This window comes from Pagrus pagrus, assembly GCF_965226575.1.
Source record: "Pagrus pagrus genome assembly, chromosome: 2".
Lineage (NCBI taxonomy): Eukaryota > Metazoa > Chordata > Actinopteri > Spariformes > Sparidae > Pagrus > Pagrus pagrus.
In genome coordinates, this window is record NC_140186.1 from 4,054,429 (window position 1) to 4,074,864 (window position 20,436).

The window sequence follows — 20,436 nt, forward strand, 5'->3', positions numbered from 1 at the left end:
GGCGCCCAAATGCGTATCACAGCGCTCGTGTATGTGTGTGTGTGTGTTCACCGCAGTGATGATGGGTGAATGAATCGACCAAGCGTGTGTGAAAACACGCCGTCTGGCCTCCCGCACTTTTCTCTGCTGCAGCACACACACACAAACCGTGTGGCCGTACGAACGAACACACACACACACACACACACACACACACACACACGCACAGCGCTGTATTCCTCGCAATGTACCAATGCCTGAATTAGCACCTTTGTCCGTGCCAGGCGAGCACGCATCCAGGCAGCAGAGCCGGAGGAAACTTGTGCTGCTAACCGGCACGGCTGCGTATATTCTTTAAGCATGAGCTGAAAACAAAAGAACATCGCTGCTGCGTCCTCACACACACACACACTCACACACACACACACACACACACACACGTCGTTCCTAAGCTCACAGGCAGAAACTCATTTTCTTGACTTTCCTTCAGATTTAAAAAAAAAAAGAAAGGGTGATAAACAGATATATAAATTGGATTTCAGCTCGTATTTTTCTCCTTTTTTTGTTGCATTTTTTAAATAAAAACCACCTCTTCTCTTTCTGATACGTACAAAAACGTAGTTTCGATTGTACTCATACCGCAGGAAATAACACAGTGCATTTTATCACGCGCAAACTCTTTGACAATCATCGGTAACAAGTTTTCCTCTCCTTCGGGAGGCTTGGCAAAACAAATCACACACAAAAAGGAAAAATTTAAACGCACAAAAAAAAAAAGTAAAACTGAAATGTTTTTGTTTTGGGGTCAATAAAAAGTCGGGGAGGTTGGGGGCCAAGCGAACCTTTTTTCCCCGTGTGCCACCACGCCGTCCGTCAGAACTCACCAGCGTTTCTCTAAGGTCTGGGGAGCTCAGTTTCCCAACATGCCCAGCAGGGGTTACAGAGCAGGGTTGCTGGGGTCTGGGATCATAAACCATGCCGATATACATATTAATATTCATTTCCACCCCTGACCTCATCAACCCTGCGTTTCTCAGAGAAAGCTCACATCTGGCCGTCCAGACGAAATAAAGCAGAAAATAAAAAAACAGATAAAAACAGACTCACTCAACCTCCACTGACGTACAACGCTGCGGTCCGGATGCTTCTGCACGCATACATTCAATATCAAAACAACAGTGTTACCGGAGTTTGGGGAAGGAAATACATCACTTTCTTTCTCCACACAGGATCACCCCCCCCTCCCTCCCTCCCTCCCTCCCTCCCTCCCTCCTCCCCTCCCCAGGGAATGTGTGTGATTGATTATGGTAAGAAAAGGGCCTCAGTGACAGTACACACTTTTAAAAACATAAAAAAATAAAGGCTGAAACACTCTTGAAAGGTTGCAGAGGAATGACGAGGTGTTTGGGGGGGGGCGACTATTCGTCAACCTCGTCCCTCTGCTACCTTTCTCTCCATCTTTCAGACTCTCTCTACCAGAAAAGACAGGAGGAACAGCCCGAAGAGAGGCATTGTGGGCCGTTGAGAGAGAGAGAGATGGAAATCTGGACAGGGAAGGAAAGCAGAACAGAAAGAGGTGGAAAAGAAGAAACAGATCCCCAAACACGTGGCGGCCGGGGGACGAGTGATAACCACCAATCGCGACCACCGTTCTCGACTCATCGCCCCGGAAAAACGCCACCCCTCCCTCCATCAATCTGTCCATCTGTCCATTCATCTATCTGTCCGTTCACTCACTCAAAACAAAGTGCTGCCGTCTCCTCCCGCCCCCTGGAGGGTGTCTGCTTGCGTGGCTCCCACGTCGTTATTGTTGGCGGCCGCGGCTGCCGCCGCCACCGCCTCCAGGGAGGCGGGATCAAAGCCCTGCTCCGCCCCCAGAGCGTCGGCCTCCATCTTCACGCTGTCGGCGAGGAAGGCGGAGTAGGCGTCGCTGTCGGCCATCAGCAGTTTGAGCTTGGGGATCCAGCTCTTGCGGACGACGCGACGGGCGTTGGTGCACATGTCGGCCGCGATGGCGTTCATCTCGCTCTCCTTGAAGCTCGGCGCAAAGTTCTGGCAGTAAACTGGAGGAAGGACAAGAGAGGAGGATGAAGAAGGACGCCACGGGAGAAACACCAAATGTAAAAAAAGGAGTTTTAGCATTTTCAACTCTGCAAGTTCAATCTCGAAGAGAAAAGAAAAAAATAAATCAAGCTTCTTTCAAGGCGTGTATTTAAATTCAAGCGTATTTCTAACCTTGAAAACATAACAGTTAATTTAAAACCTTCAACAAACCCTGTTTATAGTACTGTGTGTGTGTGTGTGTGTGTGTGTGTGTGTGTGTGTGTGTGTGTGTGTGTGTGTGTGTGTGTGTGTGACTCACATTTGACGGCGTGCAGCACTCTGTTGTCCAGGGGTTTACGACTGGGGTCATTGGTTGAAGAGCGGATGCCAGTCCCACAGCTGTTAGCCAGAGTGCTCCTGAGCAAGGACAAAAAAAGAAACAGATTAAAAAAAGACACGACACACACAGGAAATAATGTCAACAGCAGCTTTAAGAGAACTAAAAGAACACATTTACTGGTAGGTGAGACGTGTTGAACGCTCACCTGTCAAAGAATGCAGCCAGCAGGCGTCTGAGCAGGACTTTGTGGCGGGTGCCGGCGCTGACGTGGCAGTTCATGAGCTGGGCGCGGGAGATGAACACGGAGGTGCCGCTCACCAGCTCCAGCTTCTCGGCCGGGTCGCCCTCCTCGTACAGCTTCGGGTGGCAGCGGTTCCCGATCTGGCTGATGAGCTCGGCCGGCAGCGACGCCAGGTCCTGCCGAGAACGCGCCCCCCTGCCGCCCCGCCCGCCGCCTGAGTCTGGGGCCAAGTCAGGAAGGGCCTCCACCCGCTCCCCGACCACTGAGGAGGGAAGACGGTGGATTGTTATCAGTCTTCATCATCATATTACTGAACCAGAGCTGGAGTTTCAGATTGTATGATTGTATTTTTCTACAAAAAAAGACATCAAACTTCTCAAACATTAGAGGCAGTCATACAAAAACTTCATAATTGTGGACTGTTCACTTATTCTCATCTCAAAATACTATTTTCATCACTCACTATCACTGTAGTAGACCGTTTTCTTGGGATATACTTGCTTCTGATTGGCTGGAGTGTGCACATAAAAACATTTTAATGCAGACATACTGTTATAATGAGAGTCGCAACAATCAATTGATTATTCGATGAAATAAACAAATAAATAACCGCCAACTTCTTTGATAATTGATTCATCACTTCAGGCATTTTTCAAGCAAATAAGTCAAACAGTTCCTGGTCGCAGCTTCTTACGTGTGAGGAATTGTGCTTTTCTTTGTCATTTATGATGGTAAATGAAGGGTGTTTCATATACGTATCATGGATAAATGAAGCAACCTAAAGATGCAACTCTGGGCTCTGGGAAACAGTGAGGAGCAATTTTCACTGATTGACTAAATGATTAATCGTGAAAATTACCTGCAAAAAAACAATCGTTAGTTGCAGCGCTAGTTATGAATCCATATTCTGTTGACAAACTTGATAACCAACATCTGTTCATACACAAAAACTAAATGTTTGAACAGTGAAAAGACTTTTAGCCCCCTGCAGACGATCCTGTTTAACTGATTTCATCCGCACTTCTTGTGTATTATGAATAAACCGCAGTTTGTTTAACTATCAGTGTTCTGAATATTTATTTAAAAAATTCAAAAACAACCGTCCGATCGTCCTTTTGATTATATAAACTATTCAAAAAACATTCAGAAGTTTAGCCAGGATCCAAAACTTTTAGTGGTTTCAGTGTTTCTGGAACATTTCATTCACCCTCAACATCCTCTGCTCCTGAGACGCTTGGGTAAACAAACTTTACAGGACGGGTACTTAAGAAGAACAAACACTGCAGCGCGAGTCACAGATGGGAGGCAAAAACCTGAGATTCACATGAAGACACAGCGACTGTGAGATGAACTCACCTGCTGCTCCAGCGTTCAGCATGCTGTACATGGTGTACATGTTGCAGATCTGTCTGTACTGCTCTTCGGCGCTGTCGTCCGTTATGTCGTCCTCCTCCTCGTCGTCGTGGTAGCTGATTGGCGAGTCGCTGGTGTACATGCTCAGTGTGCCCGGGCTGGTGCCTTCTGGGGTCCCGCCGTTGTTGTTGTTATTGTTATGGTTATGGTTACTGTTGAGTCCGGCTGCTCCCATTGAAGCGGCGCCACCGTTGCCGCCCACCATGGCAGCATTGGCTGCAGGTCCACGTCCAGAGGCATCCTGGGTAGTGTTGTTGGAGGATGAGGAGGAAGAGGAGGAGGAAGAGTAGCGTGCTGCCTTCCTCATGCCGCCTCCCCCGCCCCCTCCGGACCCCCCTCCCCCGTCGCGGTTGCCACCCTCCCACAGCCGCTTGGCCACGGGGGTGCAGACCACCGAGTAGGGAGAGCCCTCCTGCTGAGTGAGAGAGAAACAGAGAAACACTCGTCACTCATCTTTTAAGAAAACATCAAAACTAACAAACATAAACCACCGACTTCAACATCAAACAGCAACAATAAAGAGATTCAGATTTACTCGGCAGCTTTCAGTGGCCGAGCGCCAAAAACACTCTTTGGCTTCCAAGATTCAACTGCAAAGTCCATATTTTTCATCTCAAACAGGGTCAGAGAGTTACTCCTGTTAGCAGAGCGAACAGAGATTCAGCTGAAAGTTTTGAATGTCAGTGCCGATATAACCTACCAACGATGAATATATCTTTCCCTACACAACTCTATTTATAATTTAACCAAATATCTAAACTTCACAAACTGTGACTTGACTTTTCCTAAAAAATTACTAAAACGGATTAATCGATGAACAACACTGTTGGCTGCTAGGCAGCAACCGGAAGTTCAATTAGTCTTTGGCAAATAAATCCACATACTTCTCCTGATTCACGAGTTGCTGACATTTCCAGTAACATTTAAATGGTTCTGTTCCTCGGCCTGTAACTGTGAGCAAAATCCAAAAAACTAATCAAAAACACAATCTTGGCTCGTCTCTACTGCCGACTGTCGAGAGGCTGGTGAGTAAATTTACACAAATCAGTGCTGACTTTAGACTTCTCACTTCATCTCATAAAAACAACAGATGAAATATTGAGTAAAGGAACAATATCGTGTGAAAATAGCAAAAGTGAATGTCACCCATAAGAATTTACCTCCAAAATGTTGTGGTAATGGAGATAAGCAGGAAATAGCTCGTTAATTGTACCTAACGACAGTATTTGAGTAAACGTACTTGGTTACATTCCATCACTGACAACGAGAACAAAGATATATCCTGCGTACAGGCAGGTAAAACGGTTCTCAGCAGGTGAGCAAATATGTATAATTACATAGCACTTCCTTTTCAATAGAAGATTAAATGAGAGGAAATGAAAAGAAATCAGTGGAAAGCTATTCTAGTATCTGTATTGAGCCACCATTACGCGACAGTAAATGAAGTGAGACAACCGTTACTACAGTTTGTGCTCCTTTAACACCCACAACTAATTAATATGGATGGCAACACGATAAAAACCATACTCATCTCTCAGTATTAAGGCGCTTTGACACCTCTCTGGTTAGAGCACTTATATCAAGGCTGACTGCACACAGATTCAATGTCTTTCCCTGAAAAAGATTTTTTAACTGTTTACGCCATATATAAGAAAATAACCTTCAGGTAATGAATCATCAGAGAGTATGTATACATGGTGTTTTTTAATAAATCTTTTCAGCTGCTGTTCAACAAAAAGCTGTTTCTTTGTAGCTGGAGCTGCTGCGAGCGAGCGAGCTTTGCTTGAAAGTCTGTCAAAGCCTTTTTAAATCTCACACTCAAAGAGACACCTACACACGATGCCCCGTTTCAAATGACATTACTACTGAATGATGTTTTATTATCTCTTCAGACTACTTTACATAATTCAGAGATAGAAGGGGCCTAGATGCTGTTAATTGCCTCATCAATGCAACACTTTGCTTGTTCTGAGGTTATCAGAGGCGGCCTACCTGCTGTGGCTGTGCGGCGGGCTGAGGCGTGGAGGCAGCCTGTTCCGTCTTCACCTTGGACACCAGGGGGAGGGGCGTCAGACAGGAGGTGGGTCTTCCCGTGGCCGTGCCGACGACGCCGACCCCGCCGCCTCCCGTGGTCTGAGTGACGGGGCTCTGAGGCTCGGAGGTCGGGGTCTCCTCGGCGTGGAGACCCTGGGAGTCACAGCTTGGAGATGAGACCTGGAGGCGTGGCGATATAGATTAGTTTCATTTCGCTGATATCATTACCAGTGAAAACATACAATAGATCATAAGTGATGACACACAATACAGCATCACTTGTGTTCCTGTTCATGTCATGGATTCTTTGTATGCGTCTTCTCAGCCTGACCAATCACTTCTTCTCCCGCTGGATTGGGTTGAAATTTGTCCTGAATATCCATAAAACCCTCCGGATACTTGGCAACACGTATTCATTTAAATAGTTGATGCAGAATGTTTACAGTGAATCAATTTAGTCACATTGAGTCATCATGTTACCCAATAGAAGAAAAAGTCATTTCTCCACTAGTTTTCACTTTCATGCAACCAGATTCTGGTTCGGCGCAGAAATAATGGATTTTTTGGGGGGAAAATCCACAGCACGGCCAATAAAAAGTCAGAATTCCCCGTCCAAACCAGGGCCGGGCATCAAGTATAGAAAAACTAAAACCTTGCATCAAATATCTTGCATATTAATAATCTTGTTTACTTACTCTCTGGTCAGATAGTTCCTGATTCTGAACATTTTGCCAATGTGGGACTTTTATATTTAGGTGATGTAACTGCTCTGACTGCCTGTAACAGTTGAGGCTTCTTATGTCAAAATAGGACCCATGGAAAAGTCACAAAAATACCTATGAATACTGGAAATTTTTCATGGTTCTTACAACAGTTGGAGCCTTTTTATGTGTGTTTCAAGTGCAAGACTTTGGTACGATCATAGTTTGCAGTGACTATTTTAGCTCAAACTACATACTCCCCAGAATAAGAGGAAAGGAAGTGTTTGGTGGTCAAAATAAAGCCCTTGAAATCATGTAAGCAAGTTGATAGATGTATTACTGAACAAGTGGCTACTATCCACACACAGCACATCATGATATAACCATACAGGGTTAGTAGTGCACAGCTGTTAAAAAGTAATAATAGTAAGTATCGGCTGGAGTTCAGGTATCAGCAGGAAGAAGAAAGAAATGCTATTGGCACATCTCTACTTGGAAGTACAGCGTGTAGTCTGCGGGGAAGCGCCCCGCGGGGCAGTTCCTCTCAGGGAATCCCCACAACTCTTTTGTATGAACACGCCTAATGAAGCAACGTTGCCAAAAATTCTTTGGTTCCACTTTCTCACAGGTCTGGTTTTGCTGCTTTTCTCTGTTTTATATGACTGAATGAAACTAAATATCTTTCTGTTTTATACTGCTGGTCCAACAAAACCTTTGCCTCAGACTCTGAGAAGTAGAGATGTAATCTCTAATCTGGACTGATTTTTAGTTTCAAACTTAAGTTTCCCATATGACTTTAATATAACGCCACAAAACACCAATATTACCAAGAAACAGCATTTTAAAACCAGGAAGCAACGTAACATCCTGCACTGACAAACACTTTACATACTTGATGTAACACATAGCTTGGTGCCATGTTAACTCTGTGTGTCTGAGTGCTGTTGAGGGGTACGTTCAAGGAAATCAGCTTTTTCACATTAATATGCAGATTTATGCAGCGAGGCACTCCAAATCTAATCAGATCATCTGCTACTATAGAGGGAACCTGTAGTGTCAGGACGATGTTTCAATTATTCTGGAGTCACACGAACGTGTCTACAAACACAGACACCCCCACGACAACACAATGCCATGCATAATGACACACACACACACACACACACACGCGCGCGCGCACACGCACACGGCTGTGTAGATGCATTCAACTTTAAGTAACAATTAAATCATCGTTTATGAATGGCTCATTAGAGCGGTTACCTTGAGGAAAAACTCTGTTCCTTTCTCCATGATCTGCTGGATCTGGAGGAAGCCGGCGGTGTACATGAGCAGGAACTGGTCTCCAACGTTCATGCTGAGGCGTCCGGTGTAGCAGAAGGCCAGGATCTGCTGGAAGCTCTGCGGCTGCACGGCCGGGGGCAGCTCCACCACCGAGCTCTTCCCCCCGGCGTTAAACAGATCCCGGAAGTAGGAGCTGCTGGCTGCCAGCACCGCACGGTGGGCCTGAGGGGTAAACAGCAGGCGAAGGTAAGCCAGGCGGATGTAAACATATATTGTTTGTAAAGGAAATCCATGCAGTAAGAATATTATGATCCATATCATAAAAATGTAGCTGATCTGGTTTAAACTTCTTCTGGCTCCACAGTTTGCAGTTTCCATGTTGGGTGGAATCTGCTTTCTAAAAGTATCTTATAGTAAAAGGAATCACTTCTCATTATGTTGCAGTACATTATGAAATACAGCAAACGTCTAATTGTAGCCTTACAGATTACAAAGATTTATCCCTCTGGTGGGAGAGAAGTGGCCAGAGGGAGCGCAGGAAATCTATTAGAAATTATTTAAAAGCATGACTCTGGCAGTTTTTGACCTGGACCATATTTTACCTATTGATTCTGACCAAAACCTTATCAATACTTTCACTGAGGAAATCATTCCTTCAGCCCTCGCAAGCAGTCGTACTGGGCCATGAAAAATACCAAAGAAAATTGCGCTTACACAAATGTAAATTATTTTTTCTCCCCTTCCAGTCAGAAACATGCTTTTCTTCTTGTTCCTGAAGTTGAATGTTTCATCACTGTGTAAAATGATGTATAAGCAGCTTTTGACGCCGTTTTCACATTCATTGCTCAAAGTGTACATTTTTCTCGGTGCTCTGATTTTAAGAGGCGGGGCCTATGAGCAGGATTTGTGACATCACAAATAGTTTGGAAGCCAATGCTGGCCCAGTATTCAGTAGACATTAGTGTAATGAGGAAACATGAAGCCTCCAGAATGTACAGTAAAGTAGAAGTAATTAACGTCTTTTTGAATCCATTTGGGATTTGCCAGAGCGTGTATGGAGACATTTCATGTTATTAATCGTCTGTTACTTTACGTTTTAAAACAAGTCCCCATCTCCTTCCGTTGTTTAGGAAAATGCTGCATCACTGTTTTGCTGTGAAGCTCCAGAAATGGTCGGTGGACTACGAAACTTTCCACTGACATGAGGGTGAGTAGATGATGACTGAATTTTCATTTTTGGGTGAACTTATCCTTTAAACTCTTATCTTTCTTATTGAGTTTTTATTCCAAAGCACGTACCCCGGTGCAGCTGTTTAGTAACCATCAACAAGAGGCTTCAGTCACACTGTGCAGCTCCCAGGTGAACTCTACACAACCTCTCACTATAGGCCGTCATTCCTCGAATATGTGATCTATATGTGAATCTAAAAAAAAAAAAGTTATGGACCTTGAAGGCGTGTCCCTTGACGACCACGGAGACATCACAGTAGAGGCCCTGCAGCCGCTGCTCGTTCAGACACTCCAGGATGTTGTTGCCAAAGTTAGGGATCGCCATCTGCAGCGTCTGAGCCATAACGCTCTGCCCAGCACCACAGGGTCTGCAGGAAAAACACAAAGCTACAGGTTAGGGTGGGGATAACAGGATTTACATCAGAGAAAGGTTATTAATAAGACCGGGAAAAGAGTGAGATATCTGGGAAAAGGAACGGTATATAGATGAAGGCAAACGATGAGGACGTGGAGACGATTGAAGGGAAGGTCAGGAAGCGCGTGAGGAAAAGGGTAGACGGAGACACATCAGAGGAGTGACGAGGAAGCAAACAGTAAATACAGGAGTGATGAGTCAAGAATAACAGAGTAAAGAAGGACTGGAAGACGTAAAAAAAGGAAAACAAGAAATAAATGAGGAGAAGAAACAGGGTTGGTAAAGCGTATGATGATTAATGAATTAAGTATTTGGTAAACAACTTAAATTCAAAAGCTCCCAATTCCAAATGAAAGAGAATTTGGGGCCACCAGCGTCAGTTATATAAGCAATCTTTCTTCCTCTTTTTTTTTTTTAAAACCACATTTCATTACATCTAATTCACTGTTAATAAACCGTTTGGTGGTTTTTGGCCTACTTTGTTATTTTCTCGACGTTCCCCTCGCAGTCAAAACACAGTCGCTTACATAACTCATCCACTTCACTCGTCTTCATCGCCGTCCAACAAAGAAAGCGTGTGATCAAAAGTGGAGGAACTGTCAGACTTGACAGAAAATAAACAAGGAATCCATCTCAAATTCAAGTTTTTGCTCACGGCTGATGCCCTCACTTCAGAGTGGACCCTTTGTTTTTAAATGCACAGTGTATATATATATATAGAACTACTCTAACGCCAAGTTTGATGAAGCGGAAAACAGATGAGAACAAAAAAAAGTGAGTTGCTGGTCTGCTCAATAAGATCCTGACCTCCAAATGACTGCAAAAGTGGATACACACAAGTATTTGGACAGAAGCTGATTCTGAGGAGATGCTGTCGAGCTCCTGGCCTGGCTGCAGCCCAAAACAAACCGCTAACAGGAAACAATATGATAGTGATCAGCCTTGTTCCTCTTAACGGGAGGGAAAACTCACAGACGAGACCTACTGACCCAAACAGCAGGCCGCTGCATCACCTCCAGCTCCGCTCCTGACCGCTGGGCAGAGCCGACACTGATGCAGCAGCCAAAAGGCTAAAAGGTCACAGAGAGGCCGGGTCAACAGGAACACTTCTGTTGGAAAAATGTGTTTTCAAGTTTGCTGACTTCTTGCCGTCTGCTTGGACTGAATGGCAACGAGGCAAACTTTACCATTAATAAGAAAACGTTCATCAGGTCGGGGTCACAACTGAGCAGCGGCTCAACTGTGTCCCTAAAGGGTAATTTGCAAAATGTATATTAAAAACACAGAAATATTTCTCAGTGAAACAGCTTCTTGTAGAGCTCATGTGAGTTAAGAATCACTTATCCTCCTTCAAGCTTTGGATAGGGCTGCTACTAACATGTTCATCATCGATAATCTGCCGAGGGCTAAAGTGTATGCTTCAAACTGCTTCTCTCGTCCAACCAACAGTTAAAAAAACCCAAATCCTCACACTTAAGAAGGTGGAACCGGCAAATGTTATATGATAATGATATTTTTGCTTGAAAACTGACGATGCAACAATTAATCCAAAATCAAAATCCAAACTCGAAATACTTGGGAACTAGTCATCCTTTCAATCGACCAATCAATCAACAGCATTTAATCATTGCAGCTCTCATTGTTTGGTCTAATAAATGTCCGGATATGGTGAAAAACACTGATCGATACTTCCCAAAGCTCAAGATGACGTCCTCAAATATTCAAGGATATTCAGTTTACTGTGAGGATTAAAGAAACCTGTTAATGTTCTCATTCAGGAAGCTGGAATCAGACAACTTTGACATTTTTTCTTAAATAATTATCCAAATCAATGAATCGCCACACCAAAATAGTTGGCGATTAGTTTAACAGTCGACAACTCAGCGATTAACAGCTGCAGCTTCACTCTGGTCCACAGAGAAAGACAATGATCAGCTATAGTACACAGTGTACTGTGCTGAACACTCGCCGCTGCACCACTCAGGCTGCAACTGACTGAAGACTTAGATCATCAATTAATATATCCATTATCTAACGACTGAGGCTTACTCAAAAACGCCAAATGCAAGTTTCAAGAGCTCAAGGTGTCGACTTTCCAAGTGCTTATACTGCCTGAACGACTGTTATCAAAACCCAAAGGGCTTCGATTTGTAAAGAAAACTGCAAATCCTCTTCAAGAAGCTGCTGACGCCTGCAAAATGTCTGACATTTAAATCTAATAAATGACTTAAAATAACTGATTATAATGTTTTTTGTTAATTATCACTTTGTCATTATGCCTGGAGAACACGTTCTTGTCATTCCAAGACAGAGCGATGAATAATTGATTAATCGACTTATCATTTTGGCACAATGCAGCACAGTATGAAGAGTAATTTACATAAAATACACAGCGTCACGTTATGCAATCATTAAGGCAAAAAATTAATTATTGTGAATTATGCACATGTTCCCTTCATTTTAAGTTTGGGTCACTGGAGCATTTAGAAATAGGTCACCTACAAAAGAGTGGACTACACACTGGACTGCACGTTTTCTCAAATCATTATGGCAGACAGCTGATTCAGTGATTAATATCAGTGTCATCTCTTCGTTTGTTGAAGACTTATGTGCATGTATTTGGTGAGAGGGTGTGGGGGGGTCCTCACACAAGTGGATGTCTTACGTTTTTAAGTAACACTTATGCAATTTCACATCAATTTAAGCCTATATTATTAATATATATGTGTACAAAAAGTTGAAAAAGCAGATATTTAACTAGAATGACACTTGGTAGAGTGCATACCTTCACCAAGGACAGCAGTCCCCGTTCCTTTCATTTGATCAAGTAAATCCTTTAATCTAATATCAAACTCTCACATCAAACTGTAAAATCAAAATCTACAGATTGTTCCCTAAGAAATTAACAAAATTGTCAAAAAAAACGTCCCATCTCGCAATGTTTAAGAACATCCCTGGATCCATCCCTTCATCCAGATCCGCACCGCAAGTTATCGGGGTCTACTCTTGGCCGAGACCCATCCTTTATCTAAGTTTCTTGGAAATCTGTTCAGCAGTTTTTGTGTAATCCAGCTGACAAACCAACCAACCATGCAAACAGACACAGGTGGAAACATTCCCCCAAGGGCGGAGGTAATAAACAACACCCAATAAGCTTAATGACAAAACTCATTTTACATTCAACTGCATAGCTGATGCCCGAAACAGCTTGGGTTCTGCTCCTAAACCTTAGAAAGGCAGGAAAAACCCTGGATATGTAGAGTTTATGTGGTTCACAAAAATGTGTATTACAGGTCTGAAATAAAAAAAGCGCCATGACAAATGCTGAGTAAGACTTATTGCTGTACTGCCCAGCACTATATTTGGGTGTTCAGCCTTAAGCCAGAGCAGAAAGGCAGCCTGATCAGCGCTAACAGGCTTATTATGAGTGGAACCAAACCAGTTGGGACTTTTGGCCGACATGCTGTGCAGCGTAGGGTGTTAATTTTCCTTAAACCTCACTGATTGGCTTTTGTTAATGTCGCTCTGAGGAATTGGACAACTTCTCACTCCGGGCCAAGAGGCAGCCGTCTTCAGCCCACTCTTAACACAAGAAGGACTTAATGACAGTCAGCACCAACAACCGGGTCCGACTTGAATTAAGATTTGAGTCGGATTGGTCCACAGCTGGATAATGTAAACATAATCCAATCTGCACATCCGTCCTTACATATAATATATGAAAAATCTGCTGAAACTAACATTAGGAAGTATTGTTGTTCCGATACTGGTACCAGTATTGGAAATTCTGCTTAAAATGCTGGAATCTGTACTGATCCGATACCACTTTATTCAATACTTTCCAAACAAGACGCTACACTTCCCAGCCTTTTTGCAACAAACAGATTTCAGGTATCAGGCAGGAACAAAGTGGTATCGACACATTATTGGAAAAAGCCACAGGACAGAAAAATCTCTCGACCATCTACATCGGAGAAACGCTGAGACGGTACTCGTTCAAAATCCCTGAAGCCATCATCACAAAAAAACCCCCAGAGGATGGTTATCAGCTCCTTCAACAGCTATCATCCAGATGTCCCTGAGCGAGGCTCTTCAAGGAGGAACTTAGTCTTAAAAAAAAGTATTTAATCACACAAGCTGCTCCTTCACTGGTGCTGCTCCTCAGCCAACAATAAAAGATAGTTGTTGTAAAGGGAAACTTCCAGGTGTGCTGTAAGCGTGCACGCTCAGCAAACCTTCCCTGGCTGAAAAATAAAAAGGTTGAAAAAGTGCAGCGAAGCAGTCCCGAGCTCCTGCCTCACGCCTACATAAGGGCAGCACTGAGAACCAGAGGGCCATCAGCGATTCATCATAATTAATTTTTATGTTTATGGCAACCAATTAATTTTGATAGATATAGACGCAGTATGTAGGGCAGTGGGGTAAGAGAAAGAGTAAAGCGTGAGTATTTACAATCCCAGTGCGACACATTTGTTTTGAGTTTTATTTTTTTAAACGATCTAAATTGAAAAAATTATATTAGTGCGCTCACGGTTATAGTTAAAATAACAACCTTATCTGCATCTCTCTGTTTTTTCCCAACAGCCAGCGGGCAAATATTATATTAGTATGTGTATTAATTGTGTAAAACCGCCATTACAATATTATTATGCTTAATTAATTGAGCCGCCATATTCCAGACAAAAAACAATTAAGACTGCAGACGGCTGCTTATTGGATTCGGGAGCACTTTGTACAATTTCATCTGAATAACTTTCCCATAATATCAAAACACCATTAAGTGTATAAATTACAGTTTTTCTACTGTTTATTTAGTCAAAATCCATAATGCTTTGACATAACTAAGTCAGTGCTGGCTAGCCATTGTACCTTGACACATTATGATGCCTTGACAGCTCGTGTCGATGTAAAGAAATCAATACGCATTACATTAACGTGATTATTATTCAGCCTGAAGTGGCTCAGAGATATTTTTCTCCATACGTTCTGGGTCCTATCCAGGATTTGTTTACATACATTACTCCTGCTTTAATTTGCATCTCATGATCTTATCAAAACAGGCTACGGTACCTAAAGGCGTGCTGATAGAGCCGCAGGATTAAGATTTTAAAAGCTGCTGGTTTTGACCTCTGGGGCTGGCTGGGAACGCTCGGAGCACTAAAAACGCATAATCTACACCGTCTGCCGCCTGACATCTGCACTTCCCGTGGCCTTGAGCGGGGAAATTGAACCGACGTGAGTCCCAGTGGAGCTTCTCAGCGACCAATGGTAGATGCCTGTGGTTGTTTTCCAGGTGTGAATATGTGCAATAACATGAATAATGAGCACGCAGTTGCAAAGACAAGGCAGGAACAAAATTACGAAACGCATAAAAATACTACAGCTATTTGTGTTAAAACTTAAAATGTGCTTTTAACTTTGCACCGCTCGCCTGATGCGATCTCAACACACTGTGGAGCATTGAGATGTCAACCGAGGACATCCTGTCAGCCACCTTTGCCTCCTCACAGGTCAGCGGGGTCACAACAACTTCCAGGAAACATAAAGGGGAGTTAATTCACACCACTTGACCCTTGCCCCGCAGTCCCCATGTGCCCCATTATATGCCCTGACTTAATGCTAAACTGTCTGGGTCTGTGTGTGTGTGGGTCTGTGTGTGTGTGTGTGTGTGTCCTCTGCAACTCTTTAAAAACCCCCATCTGCAGTGTCACAACACCAACTCTGATTCACTTTCTGCAGACTATAAACCACATGCTCCAGCTAGCAAAACCCCAAAATACCAGAGAAAGTAACTTGATCGCTGCAGTCAGCCTTTCGCTGGCATATAATCAAAACCCCACAGCAGCTTCTTTGAATCAATACCGAGGCAGAGCTTGTGATATCAACATCAATCACAACCTGATCACATTCAGTTTCCTGGTTTTTAGGGAGGTTAAAGGTGGCCCTGTTAGCAAGTAGCAAGCTAAAAGCTAAGGGCTAACACTGGCATTAGTAAAAACACTTCCCCTTCACATTTAAATCGCAAACATGCCTTTAAATCACACGTACTGAGTCCCAACCCTGAGTGGACTTTAGTTTACAGACATTTAAGGCTGAAAAGGCTGAATTTACCGAGCACACAGGCACCAAAATGTGGCTATAAGTGTAGCCTCCCTTGAGCACGACTAGAGCTGAAACTTCACAAAAAAAAACCTCAAATGTTATTTATACACATCAATTATACATCAATTAATCTCACATGGAAGTCTAGCCGAGCCGATGTCTCGCCGGTAGACGCCCCGGGAGAGAGACAGACACGGAGGGGAGGGAAAAGAAGCCCGCCACCAGCGAGGGGCAGCAGGGCAGCCAGACCGGGCAGGAGAAGCTCTCGGTGCCCCGCCGTGTGCCAGCCTCGATGCCCCGGTAGGATTTGGGGAGAGTCCTCGGCTGGCCCGGGCCGGTTGTGTGTGCGTGCGTGCGTGTGCAAAAAGACACGGGAGCCTCTTCTTATTTATTTTGTATGCCAGCCCCGGTTTCAACTCTCTTCTTTCCCCCAAAAGAAAAAAAAAAAAGAAAGAAAGAAAGAAAGCACACACGCGTTTATCGTCCGAGGAGCCGGGGACACGAAAATCTGCCACAAAAATAGTCGAGCGGATGAAATATTCAGCAGCTCGTCGCTCCCTCTCTCCCCCCCGAGTCTCTCCCCCGAGCAGCCGCGGTGTGATGTCCGTTGTTAGACCCGAGTTCCCCTCCGCCTCCTCCGGCCCCGAATGGCAGCTACCGATACGGGACAGACACGCGTTGTCGTCCCCCCTCCCCACCACCACCCTCCTTCCAAAATGTCGCTTATGATATATCACAGCGAATAAATTATTTATTAAAAAAAACGAAACTCAGCTCGGCTACTTCACTGTTAGCATTATTTATTTTTATTTATTTTTTTACCAGGGGTCTATAGCGGAGGGCGACACTGGCACTCCATCTTTAGCCGACATCAACAGGTCATCCCGGGACACAAATGCGCTGCAACTGTGGGCGAGACAGACGGATGGATCCGGCATGGCGAGAGAGGAGAGGAGAGGAGAGGAGAGGAGGGGGGAGAAAAAGGAAAAGTAAAGAAAAAAATAAAAAAGAGGGGCTGGCTGTGAAATCTTAACCCGTTTACCGACTGGACACCATGATGTGGAGCGGATCCACGACAACACTGCCTGCGGGTTTTTTTTTTTTGGTTTTGTTTTAATTAGAAGAAGAAACCTGCAACCCGCAAGAAAAGAAAAAAAACACCAAGTACTTTTTGAGAAAAGTTCAGGAATGCGGGAGAAAAGACGAGCCGAGGACTCATCAAGTCACTCACCGAAGAGGAGGGAGGGAAGGAGGGGGTAACAGCCCGCGGCGACGTGAGTGAGTGAAGCCGGTGAAGTGGTTAAAGTTTGGGTCTCGTCCCCCCCCCCACTCCACCACCCTCCTCCTCCTCCTCCTCCTCCATGGAGCCCATCCCCCCATAGCAAAGCTAGCTACAACTTTACCACCAACATCCCCTTTAAAAAAACAATAAAACAACAATAGCTTCGCCCCCACCGCCGCCACCTCCACCGCACACCGCCGCAGACACCAGCCCCTCCATCCGAGAACACACACGTACAGTTCGGGACAACTGGCCCCTCCGAACCACCCCCCCCCCTCCACCACCACCACAACACGTCCTCACCGACACCGGCTGTCCTCGGTGACCCTGCCGCCGCCGCTCAAACTCAACTCACCCCCTCGGCTGGTTGTTCCGCTGGAAAGTGTTTCAATGGAGGAGCAGCAGCAGAAGAAGCGGTCCAGTGTCTCCCTCCGCCTCGCTACAGGCAGCCATTCATTGTGACTGTACTGCCTCTGTGTGTGTGTGTGTGTGTGTGTGTGTGAGACCAGCCGCCGGGAGAGCACGCACACAATTCACGCATACGCGCACATTACTTGAAAAGGCGTGCGCGCGGAGGTGCACGCATTCACACATGCAGGCGAGGAGATGAGCGCAGAGCGATCGAGGGGGGAGGAGGAGGGAGGAGGAGAGGGGAGGAGGAGAGGAGAGGAGGGGGGAGATTTTTTTTTTTTTTAACTCTCCCAGGGGTTGCACACTGATCGCAGAGCTACCGATCGGCTAGACAGACAGGTGAGACAGACAGACAGGTAGATAGCTGAGGAGACGTTACTTTTCCCAGCGCTGTAATCCCTCAGATAACAATGGCGAGTGTGTTTGAATTAAAAAATAATAAGTAATACTAACAAATAAAAGCTTTATTAGTGTGTTAATGTAGGTGAGGTGGGGTTTAATCCGGGTGGTTGTCACAGCAGACATCACATCTTCACCTTTGTCACCCAGCATAATAATAAATAATAATAATAAATAAATAAAGAGCGTGACTGAGAGTAAATTAAAGACTCGCCTCCACGTTTAATTTGTTTCCCCTCAGCATTACTAAATATAACTTGGCACGAGCACGATCATTTGGATGAGTAATGGCAGAGAACTTTAAAGTGCACGTGGGAAATGCTGTTATTTTTATCCAGTCAAAACAATGTTGAGATCACTAAAAAAAAAGAAAAACATTTAAGGATTATTATTATTGTTATTATCTGTAACCATTATCAATTTTAATTTTGCATTTTTGTTTTATTTTGAAATTATTTAATTCATTTTTTTTGGCGGGGTTGTCAAATGTAACGAGAAAACGCCACGAAGCAGGTTGTTATACGAGTAATCAGATTACATGCGAAGAAGGAGTATCACAGGGATGAGCCCACGCGCCGCTGCAAGGCAGGTAGACAGGCAGCGTCCCCAGCCGACCCGACCGTCTGAGCCCCACCCACCCAGTCCACCCACTCAACCCACACACACACACACACACACACTGGGCTCACCGGAGTGCCTTCTCCCTTGGGTGGTGGATCCGACTCTCTCCTGACCGACACCGTGCGCAGAGGGGGGCCCGCCGGTTCGATCCCGCCGTCTCAGCGCGTGCGATAGTGCGTCTAGACTCCGGGCAGGTGAGCCCTCCGGGGCCTCGAGGCGCTGCGCACAGTGAATACTAAACAGGATGAGACTGCATTCAGGCACGGCACTGCGCTCCCCGCTCCCTCTCCCTGTCATGCCAAATACTATTAACTCTATAATTCTCCTGTGTCAGATGTATAGCGCCACGCTCTCTGGGCATTTATTGTCACAGCGCCCCCATCCAGATGTTCAGGCTCGTGTGCGGTGTACAGTAGAGGCGCATCTTATTCCTCCTCACTCCATATTTTTTTTTTTTTTTTTTATGGGAACACCACAGGATAAAACAGAGTGCTGCTGGAGGATATGACAGCGAGGGTGAACTGCTTCGGTGTATAGTGCTTTTCAGTGGGTTTCATCACATTTATGAGGCAGCGGTGGGAGAAGTACTCTGAAAATACTTAATTACATGCAGGGCTGCAGCAAATGTGGAGGTCATGACACCCACACCACCACCCTCAAATACCTTTGCACTCTAAAAGGTTTATTTTTTCACGTTTTTTCTGCAAACAGATTATAAACAGCACCGCTTCACATCAATGAAACAGTACATTATGAGGAAAATGTCAATAAAGTTGTGTACATTACATCAATATAGCACAAGTACGAGCTATATAACAACACTGTTAACAACAACACCTTATATAGGTGATAGGAGTAGTTCACTAGAGGCTATATGTGTCACATTTGTCCTTTAAAAGGTCTCCCCTTTGATAATTTGGATTTCTTTTTTTAGATATTTTTCTCAGTAATGATTTAATTATTCTTAAAGATGAAAGTGGAAATACTGTTTCAGGAATAAACTTCTGTGAGATCAGTTCTTAAGCTTCACTTTACAAGCTGATTTCCACATTTTTAATAGTAGTTAGTTCTCAATGTTAAGCAGAAGTACAAAAGTAGTTATTCTCGTCAAAATGTTGGAAAAACCAAAAGTAAAAGTCGGCTGTTTAGTTGTAACGGATGAAATTAAAGCTAATTTGAACTTTTAGGAATAATTTGAGATATTTTTGGGCCGTTTAATCAGTAACAACAGGCGACACAGTGTTGTAAAAAGTACCCAAAACTCATACTTGAGTAAAAGTCTTAAAGTATCTTATATTAAATGTATGTTTAGTTTCAAAAGTTCAAGTAAAAGTAAATTATAGGCTACATGTATATTCAGCATTTTTCTGATTATCAGAGTCTTTGCTGATAAAATACATTAATTTAAAAATGTGTTACTTTGGCTCTGATGCACCATGAAATCTGCAAAGTTACTAATAACTAAAGTTATCAAATTACAGTACAGTACTTCAGTAAAAGTACTTAGTTACATGTGGAAGTTTGTTACTATAACACTGTCAAATAAAAGCACCGTAGTTGAGTATAACGTGTAATATTTGCCCTCAGTGTGGTAATTTGATCAAATTAATTAAGAATATGCAACATTTCGGCAAAAACCTGAAATAATGACGATCCTAAAACTGTGATTTTAACTCACTAACTCAATTTGTGACAGGATTTAAAGATCAGGTCAGTTGATTTTGTGCCTAACGTGAAAGATTTTTAATAAGCTGCAGCTATCAGGGCCCCTGCAGCTCTGGGGCCCCCGTGTATTTTGCTCTTTTTGTAAAGCAGCCGTCCTCAGCAAACAAAAAGCCGAAAAACACAGAATGACAAGCTGAAAAAACAAATCCTACATCTTTTAAAGAGCAATGCCATGTGAGATAGTGTTAGTGTCTGTCTTTCTTCAGGCCTCCACTTAGT

General features: G+C 44.1%; 1 protein-coding gene across 10 annotated transcripts; it reads right to left on the reverse strand.

The window, feature by feature from the left end:
* Positions 1-1,268: 1,268 nt before the first annotated feature.
* On the reverse strand, positions 1,269-18,678 carry nacc1b (nucleus accumbens associated 1, BEN and BTB (POZ) domain containing b). 10 transcript variants are annotated; one of them, XM_084343171.1, is made up of 9 exons: positions 18,561-18,678; positions 9,480-9,630; positions 8,012-8,254; positions 6,009-6,230; positions 3,960-4,431; positions 3,067-3,114; positions 2,568-2,865; positions 2,342-2,439; positions 1,269-2,042 (listed from the first exon to the last, which is right to left on the reverse strand). In XM_084343171.1, the coding sequence occupies exons 2-9, from the start codon at positions 9,603-9,605 to the stop codon at positions 1,717-1,719; spliced, it is 1,833 nt and encodes a 610-aa protein (XP_084199297.1). In that variant the 5' UTR covers positions 9,606-9,630; positions 18,561-18,678; the 3' UTR covers positions 1,269-1,716. The 10 variants fall into 10 exon arrangements, with proteins under 10 accessions (XP_084199297.1, XP_084199291.1, XP_084199293.1 ...); XM_084343165.1 differs by lacking the exon at positions 18,561-18,678 and adding an exon at positions 17,417-17,657; XM_084343167.1 differs by lacking the exon at positions 18,561-18,678 and adding an exon at positions 17,365-17,422.
* Between the last annotated feature and the right edge of the window lie 1,758 nt (positions 18,679-20,436).

Excerpts from the sequence above, each read along its gene's own strand:
- nacc1b (XM_084343171.1), bottom strand. The coding sequence starts at position 9,605 with ATGGCTCAGACGCTGCAGATGGCGATCCCTAACTTTGGCAACAACATC. Across the intron at positions 4,432-6,008 it reads CCGCCGCACAGCCACAGCAG|CAGGAGGGCTCTCCCTACTC; the intron begins GTAGGCCGCCTC and ends TCTCTCACTCAG. Across the intron at positions 2,440-2,567 it reads CTGGCTGCATTCTTTGACAG|GAGCACTCTGGCTAACAGCT; the intron begins GTGAGCGTTCAA and ends GTCCTTGCTCAG.